The sequence below is a fragment of the Ambystoma mexicanum genome, chromosome 1q, assembly GCF_040938575.1.
Source record: "Ambystoma mexicanum isolate Mex_15411 chromosome 1q, UKY_AmexF1_1, whole genome shotgun sequence".
Classification (NCBI taxonomy): Eukaryota; Metazoa; Chordata; class Amphibia; order Caudata; family Ambystomatidae; genus Ambystoma; species Ambystoma mexicanum.
This window is the reverse complement of record NC_090922.1, coordinates 692,541,276-692,562,123: the sequence shown is the minus strand read 5'-3', so window position 1 is coordinate 692,562,123 and position 20,848 is coordinate 692,541,276. Positions and strand designations below refer to the sequence as shown.

At 44.1% G+C, this 20,848-nt stretch overlaps 1 protein-coding gene across 1 annotated transcript in view; it reads left to right on the top strand.

Annotated features, from left to right (window-relative positions):
• The window catches only part of ATF6 (activating transcription factor 6), a 946,910-nt gene extending 933,804 nt beyond the window's left edge, over positions 1 to 13,106 (top strand). The window contains exon 16 of the mRNA XM_069641287.1: positions 7,867 to 13,106. Within this exon, the coding sequence (XP_069497388.1) occupies positions 7,867 to 8,075 (209 nt within the window). The 3' untranslated portion in view covers positions 8,076 to 13,106. The remainder of the gene's footprint in view (positions 1 to 7,866) is intronic.
• Positions 13,107 to 20,848: the final 7,742 nt, after the last annotated feature.

Below are 20,848 nucleotides of genomic sequence, written 5' to 3'. Positions count from 1 at the left end.
CTGATATCACGGAAGCACAGAGGGACCCAACAGTTGGTCAAAGTTGGGAGAGATCAACCAAGTTGGTGGAAAGGGATCAGGGAAAAATCCCTCCACCTAATTCTTTTCCAGAAACTTGACTGTTTGTTCGGACTTTGGGGAACTTCTGATAGACTGGGACAACCAGAGATACTTCCGTGAAGAACAAAGTGTGCAGGGCTCCCAACCTATTTTCCTTTTATATATTGCTAAGTGATAGGGCCAGTTCAGTGGATAGGCTTGGGCAGAGGACCCCCATAACGCCATTGAGAGGTACAAACAGCGATAATCAAGGTTGTGAGCCTGATAAACCGGAGCAGAGTGACTTGGGGATTCCTGAGCAACTGAGAGACTTTCGAGGCTAGGGAAGCTGCAAAGGTTACAGGTGCCTAATAAACCCAAACAGAGAGAAAACAAGTCTGCCAAGGAGGCAGTGGACTTTGGATAGTTCTGGGATATTGAGGGACTTCGAAGGCTGGAGAAGCCGCAAACTTTACGGGGGCCTGATAAATCAGAGCACAGAGAAACCAAGCCTAGCAAAGGGCTAGAGGACAAGGGAGAGTCCCGTGAAACTGAGAGACTTTCGAGGCTAGGGAAGCCGCCATGGTTACGGGAGCCTAAGAAACCTGAGCGGACAGACGGCCTATTTAAATCAAGTTGCAACAAGGCTATTAGAAGGCCAGAGGGATTCAGAGAACACAGAGAAACCGCAAGACTTTAGCATTTGAGGCTGGAATAGTCACCAGGGTTGCGGGAACCGTGAAAACCCGAACAGGCTGATACTTCACTGAGAGAAAGTAAGCCTGTCAGAAAGCCAGAGGACTTTGGAGAGTCCGAGAACCACAAGGTTTTATAAAGAGAAATGTACAAAAAGAGAAACTAGAGGATTTCAAGCATCTAGTTCAATTTGGAGAAATTGTATGAACAAAAACCTTATTTTTCTTGAGGAAGAGGAAACCGTATGGAAGATATTAACATTTAGAACACAGAACCTGCAGGGAGGTTGTGAACTGTATTTTAAGACATTGATGACCTTTGTAAACCTGCTGGAAAGTGAACCAAGTGATTGGGCCAGACAGAAGCCGAAGACAGAGGCTGTTGCTCCGGCCTTCTCCTTTTTGTTGTTTTCTTCTAAGTGGTAGGGCCAGTTAGCGTCGAGGATTTGGACTCCGGACTGTTTAATTTCTGACTTTGACAAGCACCTTTAGTTTTAGTTTCACTGGGCAGGGAGCGTCCGTCATAGCAGTAGGGCTAGATCAGCGTTTTCATTTTATTTTGAACAAAATCCTTAACATGGCACATAGTCCTTCTTCTGGTTCGCTGCAGTCCTTACTGTGCAAACTGGGCGTAAGAGTATCAAGCCTTTCTAAGCTTTGTGACCAAAACAGAGCATGATAATGATGATTGGGCGCAATGGAGTCTGGCTGTGGTATGTTAACTGGGCATAGCTGATTGTGGCAATTCTCAATGAACTGAATATTAATGAATCTGGCACAGGTACACACAGCCCTGACAATGCCTTCAGCTTGTGGGAATTGAATGGCAATGGTGCTAATTCTTGGGTTTTGATATTCATATTCAACACTGGTGTGAGTCGTTGGGGTTTTCATACCAACAGCTTCAAAATAGTGTTAATATCATGCTTTTGATGGCATTCATAGCAATAGCTGCCATGTGATTACTTGGAAGGTTGCGAGTACCCTAAGATGTGATATCAATGTCTATGTACTCCCTGAAACTATTGTTTTTTTCAATTATGTTTTATATCTTGATCCCTTCATTAAATCCTTCACATATTAATGACTGATTATTCTGCAAACCATTTTCTATTAAAGCACTATCTTTGTAAATATAAACTAAAAGGGACCAGTTAAAGGTGGGCAAGTTGTGCAGGGAGTAGAATGGTTTTTCTGGGAGTTGATGTTTCCATGTCATGTGGCCTTAAACATTTCTATAAATTCATATGAGAAGAATTAGATTTCTTTATTGTTTGTATTTATTTATTGGATATTTATAAGGCGCCTATACAACAAGTGGTGTTTCAAGGTGCCACAAGACAACAAAAAAAGGGGGGGGGGGACAAGGGAGAAAGATACAATAACGGTCCTACTAGTCCTTGTGATATTCGGTTCGTGCAAGTGCAGAGCAAGAAATGCGAGGGAAGGGGGAAGTGCAGGACATCGCAAAAAAGTGCAACGGTTGTAAGGGAAGGGTGACGGGGCAAAGTGTAGAACGGGGAGGCCGAAGGGCAAATGTCATGGAAAGCATATAAAACACTGGGAAGGGTAGGGACTGTGCAGATGGTGCCTGGGACCCTGTAAAACTCAGAAGGAAACTAGGAGCCAATCATAGATGAGGAGGAAGGAGACTAGCAGGGGAGGGGGAGAGAGAAGGAGGAGGAGAAAAGGAGGGTCTTGAGGAGCTTCCAGAACTTAAGGAGATCTGGCTCAAGCCTTGGAGGGACAGGGAGACCATTTCAGAGCAAGGCTCCTGCAGAGGAGAGACATTAACCCCCAACAACCCACACCTCTTTGCTTAGAGAAACTACAGATTTGCAGAGAGTTTGAGCAAACAGAACGAAGGGCTCTAGCAGGGAGGTATTTAGGGAGAGCGAGTTGGATCTAATGGAGTCCCAGGGCTCCAAAAGCCTTGTGAATGATGCAGAGGGTCTTGAATTCGATCCTAGAAGCAACTGGTAGCCAATGGAGAGAAATTAGGGCTGGAGAGATGTGTGGTCCCTGTGCTTGAGTCCAAGAATAGGTCTTGCAGTCCTATTCTGAATTAGTTGAAGGGGACGAAGGGAGGAAGAACAAAGATTGAGGAAGAGGCTGTTACAGTAGTCAACCCTAGAAAGGGCCATAGCTCTGGAGACATTGAGTTTCTGGGGGAAAGTGAGGAAAGGGAGACTACCTCTGAGGAGGTGGAGATTATAATGGGCCTTCTTGGCAAGGTCCGTGATTTGAGGAGAGTGATGAATCAAAGATGACACTAAGGTTGTTTGCCTCATAGGAGGGAGAAAGGAGGGGGACCACAGAGGGTGACCAGGGGCAGAGGGGAGGTGGGAGCAGGGGCCCGATGGGAAGGATCTGTCTTTCTGGCATTAAAGCAGAGATCATTGGCAGCGCACCAAGATAGAATGGCAGGCAGATATTCAGGGATGAGAGAGGAGGTGGAGGAAGGAGAGGGAAGCTTGAAGGAGAGCTGCGTGTCATCTGCATCACACTGGAAGTGAGGAGTGAAAGAAGAGATAAGATGGGCCAAAGCGGCAAGGTAGATATTGAAAAGTCATTGTGAGAGGATAGAGCGTTGAGGGACACTGCAGAACGAGATTGTGATTGGGGAGAGAAAAGGGCCCAGTTGGACCTGCAAAGGTCTGTTAGGAAGGAGGTCAGCCAGTCCCGAGCCAGAACTGTGATACCAAGGGTGTCACAGAGCCAAATTATCAGGGAGGCATGATTGACCGTGTTAGAGGCATAGGAGAGATCAAGGAGGATAAGAACGGAAAGAGAGTTGGAGTCCAGATTAGAGAGCAAATAGTCACAGGTGTTCAGTAGAGCAGTTTCCGTGCTTCTGGCAGCTCTGAGGCCATACTGGTGGTCGTGGAGACAGCCGAAAGAATCAGAGTTTTGGGTCAATTGGTAGATGGCAAGCTTCTCAAGGAGTTTTCCCACAAAGTGGGTATTGGAGATAGGGCGATGATTAGCAGGGCAGGAGGGGTCTGAAGAGGGCTTTTTAAGGAGGGGGTGCACAAGGGAGTGCTTGAGAGGTTGAGGGAAGGAGCCAGTGACAAGGGAGTAGTTAAAGAAATCAGCCAGGGAAGGCGCAGGGGAAGCCAATGTTATCCTTGAAAGTTCTGGAGGAGCGGGAAGCACCTGTTTGGAGGAGACTTTCATAGAGATTACTTGGGTAATAACGTCCACTGTAACAGGATGTACTTAGCGGTAAAAGCCCCTTCCGAAGTGAATTTTAGTTTGGCCTGCAGCATTACCGCCGGGTACACCCCACCACAGCAGCAAGCTTTATTACCAATCAAACCATTGGTTCCATGTCTAAATGTCTTTGTTGCCGATGATGGTGTTCATTTGATTTTTAAGAAAGAAAGTTTGCATGGGCAGGGAAAAAATTGTCACACAAATAACACTGTCAACACGATACATACCACCGGAGAAGCGAAGAGGAGCTCAACAACTTTTTCTCTTTCTATATTGGGCCAAGAGAGACGAAAGAAGTGCAAATCGGAGAAGGAGGCTTTTATACATTTTTTTGACTTTGGAGTGTAAGAATGCAGGGTGGGAGAGCAGCTGGCACCGATACCTCACAGTGATGAATTTATGTATTTTTTTCCCCAAAATTCCTTTGGTTGGAATTTGGAGGCCGCAGCAAGTCAATAAAAAATGATTCAGAACAGTCACAAACATCCAATTACCGAAAACTGCCAAAAGAAACGCATTTATTTCCAGAGTCTGACGTGCATTCCTCTTACAGAAAAATAGTTTCAGAAAAGGGAACACTAATTACATCTTCTACTGCGGTTGAGGTCAGTGGGTCAGAGGTTGTGGGGGTGGGTCTTTGGTTTCTACGCAGCAATATATGGGTGCGCATTGGTTCAGTATTGATACTGGGAGCTTTGCGGTTAATATAGATGGTTTAGAGAAAAGTGACTACCGTTGGGAAGTTAGGGCAACAGATGCTTTCACTACCCGGGAAGTGTGGGGTGATTTGGCAAACCGGATACATCTCCTTGACATGAACCAAGTTACAGATTACGCAGTTTCCGAAAATGACCTGCGCAAGCGTTATCATAAGCATGTGGAGCTGTATGGGGAATGCATGTTCTGAAATGTGAATGGGCTCTGTAAACAATTCACGACTCTAAATCCTAGAAATTTAAAGTGTCATTTCTTGGGGAGATTTCATTACTCTAGGGTTTGCTTTGCAGGTTTTTAGGGAGAAACACTCCCATGGGTGATATCCTCTCTAGCTGTCTACCCTCGTTTTGGATACTTGAGGGTGACCGGGTACATGGGCAATGAAAAGCTCATATTGGTGAATGTACATGAGGATCTGCAGTCTCGCCAAGATTCTTGGCAAAGACGAGCAGAGCTGTTGTACAGGCAGATGGAGGCATAGCGGTGATGGGGGAGACTGCAATTATGTGCTAGAGCCTACATAGATGGAACCCACATTGCTAACAGTGGCTCCTTGAATCCTACCAAACAAAGCAAACCTGTTTAATTCCTGACGTTGGTAGATTAAGGCAACATTTACTGCCAGATACTGAGCAATACTCCTTTCACTCTGAGATACACCGGTCTATATCACAAATAAACAGTTTTACTTTAAAAAAATAAGAGGAAGGGGCAACAATATCTTCTCTGACCACCCACTGGTATTACTCTAGGAGTTACCAGATTCCAACTAAGGGGGTTGTGGCACCTTAATGCCTATTTTATTAGTGAGCGGGCCATAGGGACGATCTCGGGGATGTGACTACAGAGTATTTTAGTATGAATGCGAATTCAGCATTCTTGAGGGGCTAGGCAAGGTCACTAGTTGAGAGGAAAAGGATCAAAAGTAGACATTCTACAATAGTAAGCAGTGTTCCTAAAAATGCAGGTTGAGTCACACAAGAAGCTCCTGAGGGCTTGATTGCACCTACTATGGATGGCATCAGTCACTTCAGCTGGTGGAGCAAGGGTGGAGTCTATGAACAAGTGGATCAGAATGAAAATACAGAATCCTTCGATCTGATTTCCGAAGTTGGAAGGGATGATCTTTAGGTTATTATGAGGCCTTATGGTTCCAAGAGCGGCTTTAGAAACATTTTGCACTTTAGTCTGGGACTCTGCTTCCGGATCTGCTTAAATATTATTCGGCAGCCGCTCTGATCACAACTAATGACTGAATTTACTCAAATTGGGGCAACCTGGCTATCTAGCTTGAAAGGGATGGGACGACCTCCTGCAGCCCGAGCCTTTCGGCTCTCCGGCTGGAATTCTGTTGATGTTGACCTAAATGAAGCTGCCTGGACAGATGGGTGGGGAATTGCGGAAAGGACCTGCTAGAGCGGCTTCCTTCTGGAGCACCTCCACACTCCTGAAATGTAGAAAATACCTGACATGAAAGGCTTGGAAGACCTAGGCATCTACACGTTGGGGGATGTGATTAAATCGGGACATGTTAAGGCTTTCAGCAATTTGCAAGAGGCATTCCAGCTTGGCTGTGATAGCTTGTTTCAGTGTTTGCAATTCACATACTATAAAACTACTACAGTGATTATTTGGTGCAGTGTAAAAATATACTAACATATTAAAATGCTGTGTATACCGAATTGAATGGAAATTTTGATTTATCTGGAAGTCTGCCCATTAGCACGTAACGTAACAGAGCCAGCGATAATAGTCGACCCAATCGCCATGGTGAGGAAAGCTATAGTTAATTGTATGCTGAGGCCTCTGATCAGATTAAAGACTAAATAGGACATAGACTCTGGGAAACTAGAATAACGTGACTGGATGGAGGCCCTGCATGCACCCGGGGAGAGGGTAATAAACTCTAGGCTGCAAGGTATCCAAAGTGCAAGGTTATAATATTTACTGAGGCTTTGCTCCTGCCCAACGATTCAGCAATACTTGAGGCTTATTTTTAAGGAAATGATTGGGGTTCCAGGGTGGCATTTAGAGTTTGAGCTCAAGCTGCTCTTCGACATGTTATTCATAGCTATGGCCACGAGGGTGGCCAAAGGAGGTGTATCGCAAGGAGAGTGGGCGGTTGAAATGGCCTTCAGTATCCATGTGGTGGACAGGATGTAAGCCAGCATGCAATTTGAACTGGTGGGTATCCAAGCAACGAGGTTGCCAAGCGAAACATGAGGGAAATGGCAGAATGGCCACTGTTTTTTTTTTTTGTGGGGGGGGTGGAGGGGATATTGCCAGTCGAGGTATAGGTGTCATGTTTTTTTTTAATGGCAGGGTGTGGAGTCAGTTGTACATGCTTCTTTGTCATATTTCTTGAAATAATGCTTAGAAAAATAATGTACTTAAAAATAAATAAAGGGTGTGCAAGGACCATCCTAGCACCTCAATTATATACTTGCTTAAAACATGTTGCTTTTGAAGCCACAAAGGGCGGCATGCAATAGTTTAACCCTCGAGAAGTGCAGCTGCAAATAAGATCATGTGAAACAGGTTAGGCCCCTCTGAGATTGTAGTTCACAACACTCTATTAATCAGTTACTGGAGGTGGATGCAAATCGCTGCCAGTTCCAGAGTGTGACTTCCTTCCATGTGATGGCTAGCATCACATCTCATGAACTAATGATAATAGGCAGATGAGCAGAGTTATGTACTGGCGACGCTTTGCCTAATTGTTACACACTATATATTGTAATTGGGGGGGGGGGGATTTCCTAACAAGGATTGGGAGACCGTTTTGATGTCTGCTAAGTGGTCTCTTTTGGAATTGCCTGATTTTTCCTGACGATGCTGCGAAAGTGCTTGTATGTTGTGGAATTAGCCATCTTTAATCCTCTTTTGATTTTTGATTATGCATAGTAATCTACTTAGAGACTGCCGCCTGTGCAGCAGTCTTAAATGCCAGATCTGATCCTGCCTAGACAACAAAGCACTGGCGAATACTTGGGCATTCCAGCCAGAGTTAAGCTGCGAGTAGCCCTGTGGGGCTGGAATGCACGGGGACGCCTTCTCACTAGTCTGGCATCTGATGCATGTTGGCCTCTTGCTGAACGGGCGCACAGCGCAAAGAGATTTGGCGCTTTTGCTGACGGCTACTGTACATTTTGCTGAAATGACCGACTTTTAACCCATTTATGCGTTGTTGCCTTTACAGAAAATGTGATAAATGGACAGGACTATGAGGTGATGATGCAGATTGATTGCGAGGTGATGGACACCAGGATTCTGCACATTAAGGCGTCCTCCATCCCTCCGTTTCTCCGAGAGCACAAGGAGAATCTGACCAACACCTTCTACAGCCCTTCTGCGGCAGCCCCCAAAGCGGCGCACGTCGTCAACGCAATCACCGAATCGGCGCTCTAGATGCCAGCATGCGTGTCCGGCGGCGGGGGGCAGATCTCTCGCAAACTGAAACAAGAATTGGAATTCTGCAAAATCTTCTTTGTATATTTAATGGTCAATCTAAATAAGCAATAACTCCCAATAGCATGCATTGGTCACTTCCCCTCTGTTGCTTTTGGGGTGCTTACCAATGTACCCATCTCCCTTGCGTTAAGTCGTACGTGTAAGTGTACACACGCCTCACACTTAAACGATGCTTTTCTGCCAAGTGCTGCTCAATACTTCAACAGAGTATTGAGCTGTATTTGTCGCATAATATGTACAGGTTTTGAATAGGTATCTAGATGACTGCTTTAAACCAGCTTGTGTAATTGTTGTAAGCTGTAAAACAGGGCCCCTCCATTTTGTTATAGTCTTTCATGTTCCCTTTGCATAGTTACCAATGGATGGAATCCATGTCTCTAGGATCTAGTCTGGTTGGCTTCCAGATTTCAGGGATGTGTTAGAACAAGACTGTTTTGAGCCGCCCTCAGTGTATTGAGGCTGTTTGTGTCTCTGTGGCCTGGGAGGCTTTTCCACAGTCTGGCAGCCTCCTGTGAAACACCCAGGACCCGGAGTTTTCATCTATTTGTGGGGGTGTTCAGCCGACTGACTGTCTCTGACCATAGAGTTAGTTTTGGGCAGTGGGGTTCGACTTTTCTTGGAGAAAAAGGGGGGGGGGGCTGTTTTGCCCCGGCCTTGTGCATGAGGCACATGATTTTGAATCGTGTCCTGCCCCGCGCAGGGGGAACTGGATGTTTCTGAGTTGGCTGATGAGAGATTGCCATTTTCTCAGTCCGCAGATGAAGAGAGTCTGTCTGCTGCTGCTCTAGGAGCACTTTTGCAGTCTTTGTCTTTGGAGGCCCCTGTGTAAGGTGTTGAAGTAGTCCAGCCTAGAGTTGCAATTTGAAACCTGTTCTCAGGAAGATAAAGAAATGCTTCAGAATGAGCGCAAACTCTTTGAAGTGGCATCTTCATGGAGTTTCATTGTTGCTCAGAGTTATAAGAAACCGCTTAATGCTGATCATTTAAGCAGTTGCAAATAAGAAAAAAGCACAGGTCCCCAAACAAGAGGGAATCAACAATAACATATGCAGCCCAACGTGTGCCTCAAAAAAGTCATGTATCCAATGGCAAACAGCACGTTTACAAACTTCACACTTGGGGCCATCAAATTGAGTGTGATTTGGTGTAAATGGGGGCCTCGCAGTAAAACATTCTCATTTGGTCATTCGTTTTTTATTTTATGTACGCCTTGATTCTACCACTTCTCAGTGGCACCCAAGACACGCCTTTTAATAGCAAAGTGTACTTTAGTAGTACTAGATTGGGAAAAGAGGCCATATACTATGGCCGCTAGGCCATTCACTCACTGGAGTGCCTTCTTAAAGTTCCTACAATCTGTTTGTTGACACCATTCATGGCAAGTTGACCCGCGGCGCCCCTGTCTGTCGTTTCATTGAAATGCTTCTGTTATTTTTCGACCTCCCCTATGTTCTACATAACCCGCACTGGCCGGTCTGTTTGTTCACTTAGAGGGACTGGCCTGAGAATTACCTCCCAGTTTCATGGGGCAGCTTGCTGCAGACTACATAGGAGACTGCTTCCAAAGGACCACCCTGTTGTATGTGCTTCTTTTTCGTGTTCGAATGGATCTGCACCTACTGCAGAGAATTGTAGAGGGCACCTTCGTTTATTCATAGGGTTAAGGTTCCACACAAGTGTTGCAGGCAGAGCAGTTTAAGCTATGACCAGCAACTTCAGCTTGACTCCTTTAACAATATCTAAGCAGCATAGGAATGTCTGTTTACAACATCATGAAAAATGTGTTTCGAACAATGCTTTTAATATTGAAGGCATAAAAGAACCTCACAGAATAGTCTCATTCGTGTGTGCATTTCTATGTGCAGCTGTGGCACATACATAGGAAACGACACATGCCGCCTTCTCATTTGCTTTCTGATTCACAAAGGAAGTGCAGAAATGTTGCTTCATGTGTATGTAATGTGGTCTATGTTCGTTCACCAATTTCATGCGCAAGAGATCATGTATGTTTTCATAGTTTCTCCTTTGTCCAGCATCTGCCCAGCTGTAGAGCACCTGGCCATTCTTCTGCTTATACACCAACAATGCCCTCTACTACCGTCTGACTCCACCACATGCCCCAAGACACTACCCTTTTCTGCTTGATGTTTCTAGCAGACTCTTGCAAGATTTACATGTTCATTTGAACCTAAACTTGGCCTAGACAGCACCCATTTGACTGATGGAAAGTGCACCACGTGTCACTGAAAAGCTAGGTCTGTGAAACTGGAAGTGTCAGTATACTGCGAGTTAATAACTCTCTCTTTTGCGTCAAAGCTTGTGGATGCGTCTCCTTGACAACAGTAATGGCACATCTGTTTCTAAACCCCGAGTCCTTGGTGGCAGCAAAAGGCACTGATTATTGGTCGTCAAGCTGAACTTTAGTAATCACTGATTCAATGCCCTCTGACAAAATCCTGGCGAGTTTCACTTCTAAAATGGCCCTTTGGTGGGAACCTGCTTTTGCATCTGACGGGATATTAAAAGTCACCACTCACGGCGAAAGGCAGCTGATCTGGCGAAATGAATTGCTAACTTTCCTAATGACTGAGATGACTTTCATTGCAAAACCCATAACTGGTCCAATTATTAACAATAAATAATTACACGAATTGAAGTTTGCCATTGATTACATTTCCATAAAATATCAAATACAAGTGTGTTCTATACCATTATCCCAGAACTCTAAATATCTTTAGTTTTTAATTGTGTATTGGTAGCAAATGCATTAGGCTTTTATAAAGCTCTCATCAGAGAAGTTGGGAAAGCTCACCATTTATGGGCCTTGCTCGTTCGGGGAATGTTCTCGCTTTCTCGTGCCCCTATTTTCTAAGTTAATATTACTCTGAGGAAAGCACCTGATATTTCTCATGAGGTTTTGTTGTGCATGCATGTACAAGTTCTTTCTGTAAGTAATAATATATTACGTGCTAATCTGGGCAGGCATTCTTTTCAAAAGCGCATCTATTCTTCACATTGTTTTGTAAATAAAATGTGTTTGGGTTTGCTAAAATATCTCGAAAGCAATAGAAAAAAGTAGTAGTGAAATATAAAAGTATTGTTTTAAAATGGTGTTTGCATTAACTATACGGGTAATTTTGTAAAGGTTATCAACATTAAAGTTGATGCTTCTGTTGTTGGGCTCATGAACTGTAGGTTTTTCTCCATGTCACTGGGGACACAGTGCTCCGGTCCAGGACATTTGTGTTGCAAACTAATGTTATCTGGCACCTCAGTAAAAGGTGGTAACATTGCAAGACCCAGATTTCATTAGTTTGTTGCATTGATTCTGTTGCATCCCAGGTGGCATGATGCTCAATAAAGCATCCGTGTCGGCACTGGTAATTTGGGTAGGCAGCTTCATCCATGTAAGTGGCTGTGACTGGGATTGCCTTTGCAGTTGTTAAGGCCTATAGCTGGGAACTGTATGATAAGACCTTTCTCAAGAATATGCTTCTTTCCAATGGTAATTTGTATTGAACATTTCTCTTGCACACATCGTCACCAATCAATCCACAGAGTAGACGGTGTAACTCTGTCTAGATGGATGCAAGGGATACGATTAGCAAACTGGAGCATTACCCATAGGAACTTGCCACGCTGACCTATGGAATACTGTCTGCCGGCAAATATACTGCGGTTATAGAGGAGAACCCATCCTTTGCCTGCATTTCTTTATTACAGATTTTTCTTTAAACAATTTATATTGTCGGAAGCCGGTCATGGGACAAAACCACTTGTTGTTCATCGTAATCTAAAAGCCGTGTAGATTTTGCTGGTTCTACTGTTTCTTACAAATCATAATTTTGGACGATCATGCACTGATTAAATTACAGAAATGTAAATCACTGATTTGTATCATTTGCATATTGTGTTGAAACTTTTTGTGGAAAGCTGTTACATTTTCTTTTTTAATGTATTGATTTTTCTTTTGTGGAGCATAAAAAAATGTGAATATGTGGCTGTCTGTTTCAAGCAGCAGTGCTGCTTCTATAAATGACATAGTTGACACCGATGGGTCAGCGTCAGAGTTTCTGTTTGTATTTCCTGGGCAAAAAGACCAACTAATCTTGAGCTGTGTAGAACCCATGCACATCAATTTTTTTCCATAAAAGAATTTCCTTGCTCCAAAGAGTCTCCAAAATCGTGAAAACCGCTTTGTGGCCATCAGCAGACCCCTCTGCTCGTTGTAAAGCAAACATTAACTCGATCCAAAAGTTGGATCGATAAAACTGCCAATAAGTTTTTGACCGTGGGATCAGCATGCCCGACGTTCTCCCCTGGATCACATCGGGTAACAATAGGCTGCCTTCTTTCATTCTCTGTGCACGTATTAGGGACTGTTCAGAAAGTATAAACAGTGTGTTCTTTCTTCCCATTTGCCTGTGCCTTTAGTTGTACATATTCACTCCATATTTGGTAAAATATATATATACCGCTACGATGGTGATAAATGGGTGTAACCTTTGGGGATGTGGTGTCCTGTAGGTAGTGGGGGGGTCACCTCTTGGGTCATTGGTTTTTTACTGTTCTATTTTCCAGTAGCTTAATTCCAGAATTCTGTCCACTTTACAGCTGTCAGTTATGTTTGCTGATGTCTCTGTTCCCCATTTGAACTTTTTCTAAGTGAGACTCCTTGGTAAAATATGATAAGACCTAGGTCTGCATTTTCAACTGTCAAAATTGCAATGGCAAAATCTTCATCGGCAAAAAATTGTTGTCCCCTCTGCTTCTACCTGCTTCTCTACGCTGTTGCGCACCCTTGGATAACAACTTTCCTTTCTCTTTGTTTTTTAAAAAAACATTTAAAATGTTTGCTTTTTCTATGTTGGCTCAGTGTAGGTTAGCAGTGAAAATGGAAATGTCATTCTTGATGCTGATTTGCGCTCTATTATGTGGTGGGTAACATTAAAGATAATCAAACATCAATCAAGAGTTTTTATTGCAATCTGTTTTTGATTTCATGCTGTCCCACGCATGCTTTAAATTGGGTATGATTTAAGTGTCATTGTTGAAGCCTGCTGTTGCTTACCTAATCTGTAATCCACAAGGCACTTCAGTTCAGCTGTTTAACATAAAGGTTCAAGTCTCTCTATGTTTGTATGCTTTCTGATGTATTTCTCTTAGCAACTAGCTACATTTGCAGTTTAATATTTGATTTGTTGTGTGCACCAATGATTGGTTTTCTTGTGTGGCTAGCTCTATCAGCGCTTAAGGAATAGGGAAGTCCTCATTCCATTTTCACTTTGAATTGCTCTGCGAGTGACATGCAGTATTGTGGGGCGTTATGTTGAAGGCAGCAGTTTTAAATAGTTTTTGATAACTCCAACATTGTTTGCTAGAGTCAGCAACACGAACATTCTCTGTGCTAGGGCACAGCCAGTACAGTCAGAAATTGGGCGATTGATGCTGGTACAGACCGAAGTCACAGTAGTTAAATTCATTATTCGAAATCACGAAGTCCATAGTGATGAGCAAAACCTTAATTTGCCTTATTTGCTCCTCGTTAGACAAAGAGAGGTTGACTTCATGGTAATAGGCACAAGGACATGTATCGAATGCTTTTATGCCTACTGCTTAGGGATGCTCTCTAGCACATCACATTGTCTGCAGTTTACGCGTGGGATACTTGACCTCCCAGCCTTTGATATTTCAGTGCTCTTGAGATAGCGGCATCTTGTCCCCTCGTGGCCCATGACAGTATATCAAATCATGCTAATCTTTCCATGCATCTACCCTCAGCGGTATCCCCTTCAGAGGCTCGTCAAACAGAGTCCCCCAGTGATGTACCTTCTCCCCCACTCCTTTTTAATATTTACCTTAGCCCCTTTAGGAGATATGCCTAAGACACTCAATTTGTTGCATTTGCCAGCACCACCTCTCTTTTGCCCTCTGTATTCAGGTCATTGGGTACTAAATGAGCACTAACCAGATCAAAAATAAGCCCAACCAAATTTGACATACTAGCCCCTCTTATGTAGTCAAAACAAAGTTCCATGGATATGCATAGGGAATCTTCTTTGGTCCTGAAGGTTTCAGTACTGGGCCAAACGAGGTTCTTTCGCCTGCACACAATGGAATGCATGTCTATTTCATGACAAATCGCAAGGGTTGCTTTTATTTCTTCCTGTCTTAGACTACACTAATGATTAGTGTCTTGGTTTGACGCAGTTCCTTGGCTAACATCGTCTGCATCATCATAATGCTTCTACACATCCTTTACGCCACTTGCGCCCCTGGTTACATCAGACCTGCCCTCGCCTCACTGTACTGGCTCCCTGTCTCATGCAGGATTCACTTTAAGGTACTGTGTATAGGGCACGCAAATTTGCACTTGCACCGCCCCCTTCAATTAGCTTATAAGGTGCCTCACTATGTACCGACTCACACCCTAGGATCCTCCGGCATGTTCCCCATTGTCAGCCTAAAAAAGCACAAGCACCAGAAAAAGTCCAGGTGTCCACTCCTTTCCGTACCTGGCTCCACATCTCTGGAGCTGCAACTCTGCCAGATTCCAGGGGCAAATCCAATTTTGGAAACATCTTGAAACCTGGAATGTTTCAACCAGCCCTGTCTTTCACCTTCTGCTAGCTCCCCGCCCCCCAGAACCAGCCAGTTAATCCTCTGACAATAGCACCAAGAGTCCACACTGTTAATAGCTGTGCTTTACAAAAACACAATAAAATGACCTCTATGGGGAATCTCAGATACAAGTTTCCATCCCCCTTTCCGACCCAGGCAGGACTGGATCATCAGTAATGGTAAGTCAACCCGGGGCACTGAAGAGCCTGTGACAGCCGTGCTGCCTGCGTCACAGCAATTGTGTTGAAATATCTGTGTGCCGAGTTGTACAACTTTTTTTAGGTGTTACGTACAGAATAGACAAAGTTCGAATCTGTTATGTATTATGTCCGGTTTTGCAACCTTGTCTATTAAAAACATAGACCTCGATGTTTAAAAAATTGCGATTGTAAAGTACACAGAGAAATTGAAGGATTCTCATAGGGCTAAAGCGAGAAGCGCTCTCGTGATGACATTTGAATCTTCTACCATAACATCACTTTAACTATTCAGGCGTTCAATCATATCGTCTGGTTTGTATCCAGCAGCTAGCTCCTTATTTAGTGAAGGAAACATGGCCCAACTCCTTGCAGGAAAAGCATTGAGGAAACCTGTGTAGACCCAAGCACTGTATGTACAGTCTTTCCCCGGGGAAACTTTTAAACTTGAAATTATCCTCTTTTTGACATGTTGTACATCCAAGACACGATTTCTTTTGCACAATCCCAAAGCCATGATGATTTATAATGTATAGGAAAGGTTAGACAAGCAAAGAAAATCCTTCACCTGCCTTACTGCCCCGGCGTCTCTGCTGACGTGAGTACAGAAGGAGAAGAAAGCTTCTACTATCAAAGAACATTTCATATTCACTCTCCATATTACTGATGTAGGTGTGCATTCCTTCCCAATTGACATTTCCCATGCAGATAAAGAACCAGACGGCTTAGTTGGAGAATAAACTTTAAGTTCGAGTTGCTGATGGGACAGTGAGTACTCGTTTCCTCAGCGTGCCGGCCGGATCCCTAAGTCAGCAAAAGCCTCAATGGGAACATAGATCAGACATATCGTAGTTCCCATTCTCAGTTCGGAACCTCGGGTGAAAGGTTCAGGCAATCTTATGTTGTAAGTTTAGCAGAAAGTCACATTAGCTATTTCCCTTGCTTGTTTTGTCAAATACTGTCGATACAGTTAAGAAGATAAGGCCCCGGGCCTGTCGCCGAGAGATTCATTGGGGGAGGTCAGGGGGCCTCTTAGGACTAAGCAAAGAGTAGTGTCCTAACTTCTTACAGAACAAACCTTTCCTCTAGACTATTTTAACACTAGGGTGGTGGGCAGTTTGTTTGCATGCCCAATCCCGGTGTGGGTGCCCAACTTTCAGGTTAAAGAAACACGGCGTGTAGATTCCTTGGACTTGTTGGAGGTGAGCACAGAACGTTCTATCCCACACACATTTAGGTCACATATTTGCACCCTACGGGAAGATACCTCCTTTAGGAAACATGTATGTCATTAGGGCACTCAGATTGTTAACTGAGTCTCCCTTTGTGATGGTGCCCCTATCCTGTGCGATTATCAGCAGTGGCTAGTGCAGTTTCCCATTTCCTGCCTGCTCCTGATAGGCTGGAAAGACTTTTCCTGGAATCTCTTCCATGAGCTACTGGGTGAAATAATGCTGTGCCTCCCTACAGCTGAAGCAATTGCGAGGAAGATTCTATAGGTGCCTTCAGGAAGAAAGTCAAATTAACACTTCAAGTGATAACAGAACCTTTAAGAGTTCCAACTGAACCACAAACACTGTTGAGCTGCCTCTACAGTCAGGGGTCAACTGTTCAGGAATTGGTCATCTTTTTTGCACACTCTCTCCAACGCCACAGATGGGCAGACATATAGACGCATTACACCACCACCCTACCACACATAGCCAAGGCGTAGTGTTTGTTCTCCTGTTGTCTACGGTTAGAAAAAAGGCTACAGTGGCCCTTGGAGAATCACACTCAGGGACACATCGGGCCTCATTATGACCCTGGCGGTAGCCGTGCCCTTATTAAGGGCACGGCTGCCGCCGGTAATTGCCCTTTTCTTGGACTTTTCTTTTCTTTTCACCGGTAAAAATCAATCCCCATTCCCATTGAGCCCCATAGGGTTCAATGGGAATGGGGAGGGTGCTAACAACGGGCCCGATAATGACGGGCCCGTTGTTAACATCCTGGCCTGCTAGCGGGTCCCGCTTTTCACGTCTGGTCAGACCATTGGTGAAAAGCGGGACCCGCTAGCAGGCCTCGTAATGGGGCACCCCGTAATGAACGGTGCCGGTCCCTTACCAGCACTGTTCATTACGGGAGTGCCAGGGTCCTAATGTGGCCCATCGTCTGTGCAAACTTTAGTATTATTTTGCACTTGTCCACACCCTTTCTGAGGCACGCGCGTGTCGGGCCACTTGCATGTTCTACTAACAGGTGCCCCAAACGTTTAAAGCACACCTTATATGCCCTCTTAGAGCTTTCATTAAGCACATTGTCCATCATGGGCTATCTTGCCTTCTTTGGCAAGAACGTAAGAACTTTCATCATTGAGAAAAAATAAATGCCCTGAAATGACTTCTTTTGAATTGACTGTTTGTGGCAAATGTTCATCCAGTTTCTGGCTCCAGTCAGCTCTATTCCGCCCCCTGTTAAAAAAAAAATACAAAATCCAGGTCTTGTACAGTTGGCTGCACTGGACAGAATTTCCGGTCTGTTGCCAGAATTTTACTTTTAAGCCAAAAGACAATTTCATGCAAATGCTTTTTTCAGACTTTCATTCGGATTGTTGTGCCAGTCATTATTGATTTTGGATCTCCGATGACTAAACTCTTGGAAATACAAAATTTGTTGGCTGCAGTCCTCGCCTTTCTCACATGAGCCCCATTCCAAACCGCTCTTGGTTGACTTGTTCTAATACATCATAAGTGCTCTTCGGCTTATTTTTGCTCTCGCACCGGTTTATCTGACCTACACACATTTTGAATATGAAACCTTTCACGAAGTGCGTATTTGGCCTCGCGACAAACACCACACAGAGGCCGAATAGCATTTTAATCGCGCATTCTGGAAGGAATCGGTTGCATGAGCCAAGGGTGTTGCCCTGCGCCTGGTGGCATCGAGGGTGGTCTTAGAGCAATTTGCAGACACAAAACCGACCATCATTTCATTCAGCCCTCAGCATGTGTTTTCAGAAGATCATAGCCTTTGTGTGTTTATCCTCCATGATGGAGGCATACAGCGTGATGAGTCATCGGGCAGCGTCCACTGCGTTCTGGCTCCTCTGTAGTGGCGGAGAGGCATGTCAAGTTATAGGGATGCAGGTCTGGTGCCACGGCTGACTCAGCCCTTTCCTCAACACAATACAGCTCACTCATGAAACAGTATGTAAATATTGACAAAGAGTGCTGTTGCTGGTGGGCTAGAGTAAATCACATTCTAGCACATTTAATCCAGGATACAATGACCACTGTGTCTTCATTTACATCGCTGTACATACGCTTTAGATAAAGCTACTGTGTGAGAATAAACGTCCCTTGCACCGCTTTTCCAGCTGATCTTTAAAGTGGTGTATGCAGTTGTTATTACTGAAAATAAAGACCCTCTGTCTCACTTTGATTAGTTGAATCAATTCTATTGAGCTTCGATTTGTGTTTTTATACAAATTAAATTGAATGTTGATTTGCTGTAACCACTCCTTAACAAGGGAAAAATACCAGTTGATATCAAGCCAAATCAAACATTTCCTATAATTACAATAATAGCCATCCCTGTGGCAAGTGAGATTGTTTGTCAGTGAAAATCATTCATTGTTCTATCAATATTGACCTGCAGGACCAATGTAGTTCTCGAAATGGTGACCAATATTGCTTTTGTCTTGATCAGTGCTCACCATGTCCTGTATACGATTAAGAAGATTATGTTCTTAAATAAGATGTAGTAAACGATTTGCCAATACTTTTCGCATATACTTTGCCCAAGCTGTCCAATAGGGAGATGGGTCGAACATTAGACGGATTGTTACTGTTTCCCTTTTTATAATTGGGAACTATGACCGCCCAGTGCCAAGTAGTAGGCAGGTCACAGTTCATATTAATCAAATTAAACAGCTTATGTAAAACAGTCACCCAGAAGGCTGCATCAGACTTAAAGAATATGTCCGAGGGGGAAGGTGGGTATATCGTGTCACTCTGCGCCACAGAAAATCCTAAAGTCTTCATATTCCCTGTCGCTCCTTGTGGGTACCTTAAGGTCCTTAGCAGCAATACAACTAGTGATGCTGTACCCAATTGATGCACCAGGTGGGCATTTTGATAGTAAAATGTCTGTTTTGCACCTAAAGTGTTAGAATTTGGCGGAATTTGTTTATCTATTAACAATTCTTTGATGACTTTGGAGCACCTGGGGCATCAGTTGGGTGGGGCATCAATTGGGTACAGCATCACTATCTCAGACTTAAAGAAGTCTGCAGGAATAGTCTGGACCAGGTGCTCTTTCGTTTTCTTTGCTGTTGAGGGACATTGGTATCTCGTTGGCCGAGAAAGACAACGGGATCTATTTGTAATGTTGAAAGTTTCATAGTTTACAGCAGCACTATCAGATGGGGGCGCATTACAAAGTGTGCTAAAGCGGCCAAGCCATAAGGAACCTGCCATGGTCATGACTGGGGCTAAATCAGTTTTATTAATTCCTCCCATCTCGTCCCCATTTCAGCTTCTTTCTTTCTTTGATTTAATCATTGACTTGTACATAGATTTTTTTTGGTTAACTAGTTCTATGGTATCCTTACAGTTTAGATTTAGATTTGCTCATTTTTGGCAATCCTACAATCATTGTCAACCCAGCCTTTCTGCTTTGGCATGTTATTGGCCCTTATATTTTTGGCTGGTCGAATAAAAAAGGGCTGTAAAAACATAATTAAGTTTAACTAATAATGCTGATCATGGGTTACATGTATACAATTATTTCCCAGAAAGTTAAATATGAATGGATCCATCACCTCATGGATGTCTACCCTCAGTTCACTGCTGTTGATTAAGTTCCATTTCAGGCATCGGTCGGTCACGTTGATCTAGTGATACCTTCAGTTGGTGATATCTTACCATTGCCTCGTGTTAAATAATTCACTGTGATTGCTAACGGAGTATGATCACTTTCTAATTGTTCCACTACAGAGAATGCTCTTATCAAATGTGAATGCCCTACATCAATTAGGCACTGGCGTAACAGGGGCCCCCGCAGTGTGGGGGGCCCCGCCAGCACATGTCCTAGGAGGGGGCCCCACTGGAGAAAAAAAATATTTTTTTTAAAAAAAAAATATATATATATTTTTTAATTCAGTCTTCATTCATAAAGAAATTATTTCTGTAACAGAAATAATTTCTTTATGAAGGCAGAGTGACTACAAAAAGAAAGTTTCTTTTTGAAGTCCGAGGGCTCCGCCCTCCCCATGGCATGGAAGACGCTAGGCTCGAGGCCTCCATGTCATGAGGTGGGGAGAGCCCTATGACTTCAAAAAGAAATAGTTTATTTTTGAAGTCACTCTACCTTCACAAAGAAATTATTTCCGTTATGGTTTGGTCCTTAACGGAAATAATTTCTTTATGAAGTCAGAGGGCCTCATTACGGGTATGGCGGTAACCGTGCCGGTGCTACGGGCAGGTTGCCATCGGACCCATAATGATTTACTGGTGCCCAACTTCCCGGTAACACCAGGAGATTACAACCCCGGCGGTCCGGGAAGTCAGGCGCCGGCAAATGGTAAGTCCCAATTTCCATAGAGGCCTATTGGACTCTATGGGAATGGGGACCACAGAAGCAGTGGCACCATTAATAACGGTGCCGGTGCTTCCATGAAATCTCTGCGGGTGGGGGCCATTCTGCCCGGCAGATCTGACCTGCCGGGTGGGACGGCAACTGCCCGCAGAGCTGTAATATGCTGGTTCGGAAACAACAGTGCCGGTAAGCTTGCCGGCACTGTTGTTTCCAGACTGCCATATTTGTAATGAGGCCCAATTTCATTTTGAAGTATTAGGGCTCCCCTTAACCCCATGATGTTTGCGTGTGTGAGTGTATGGTGAACGGGTGCAC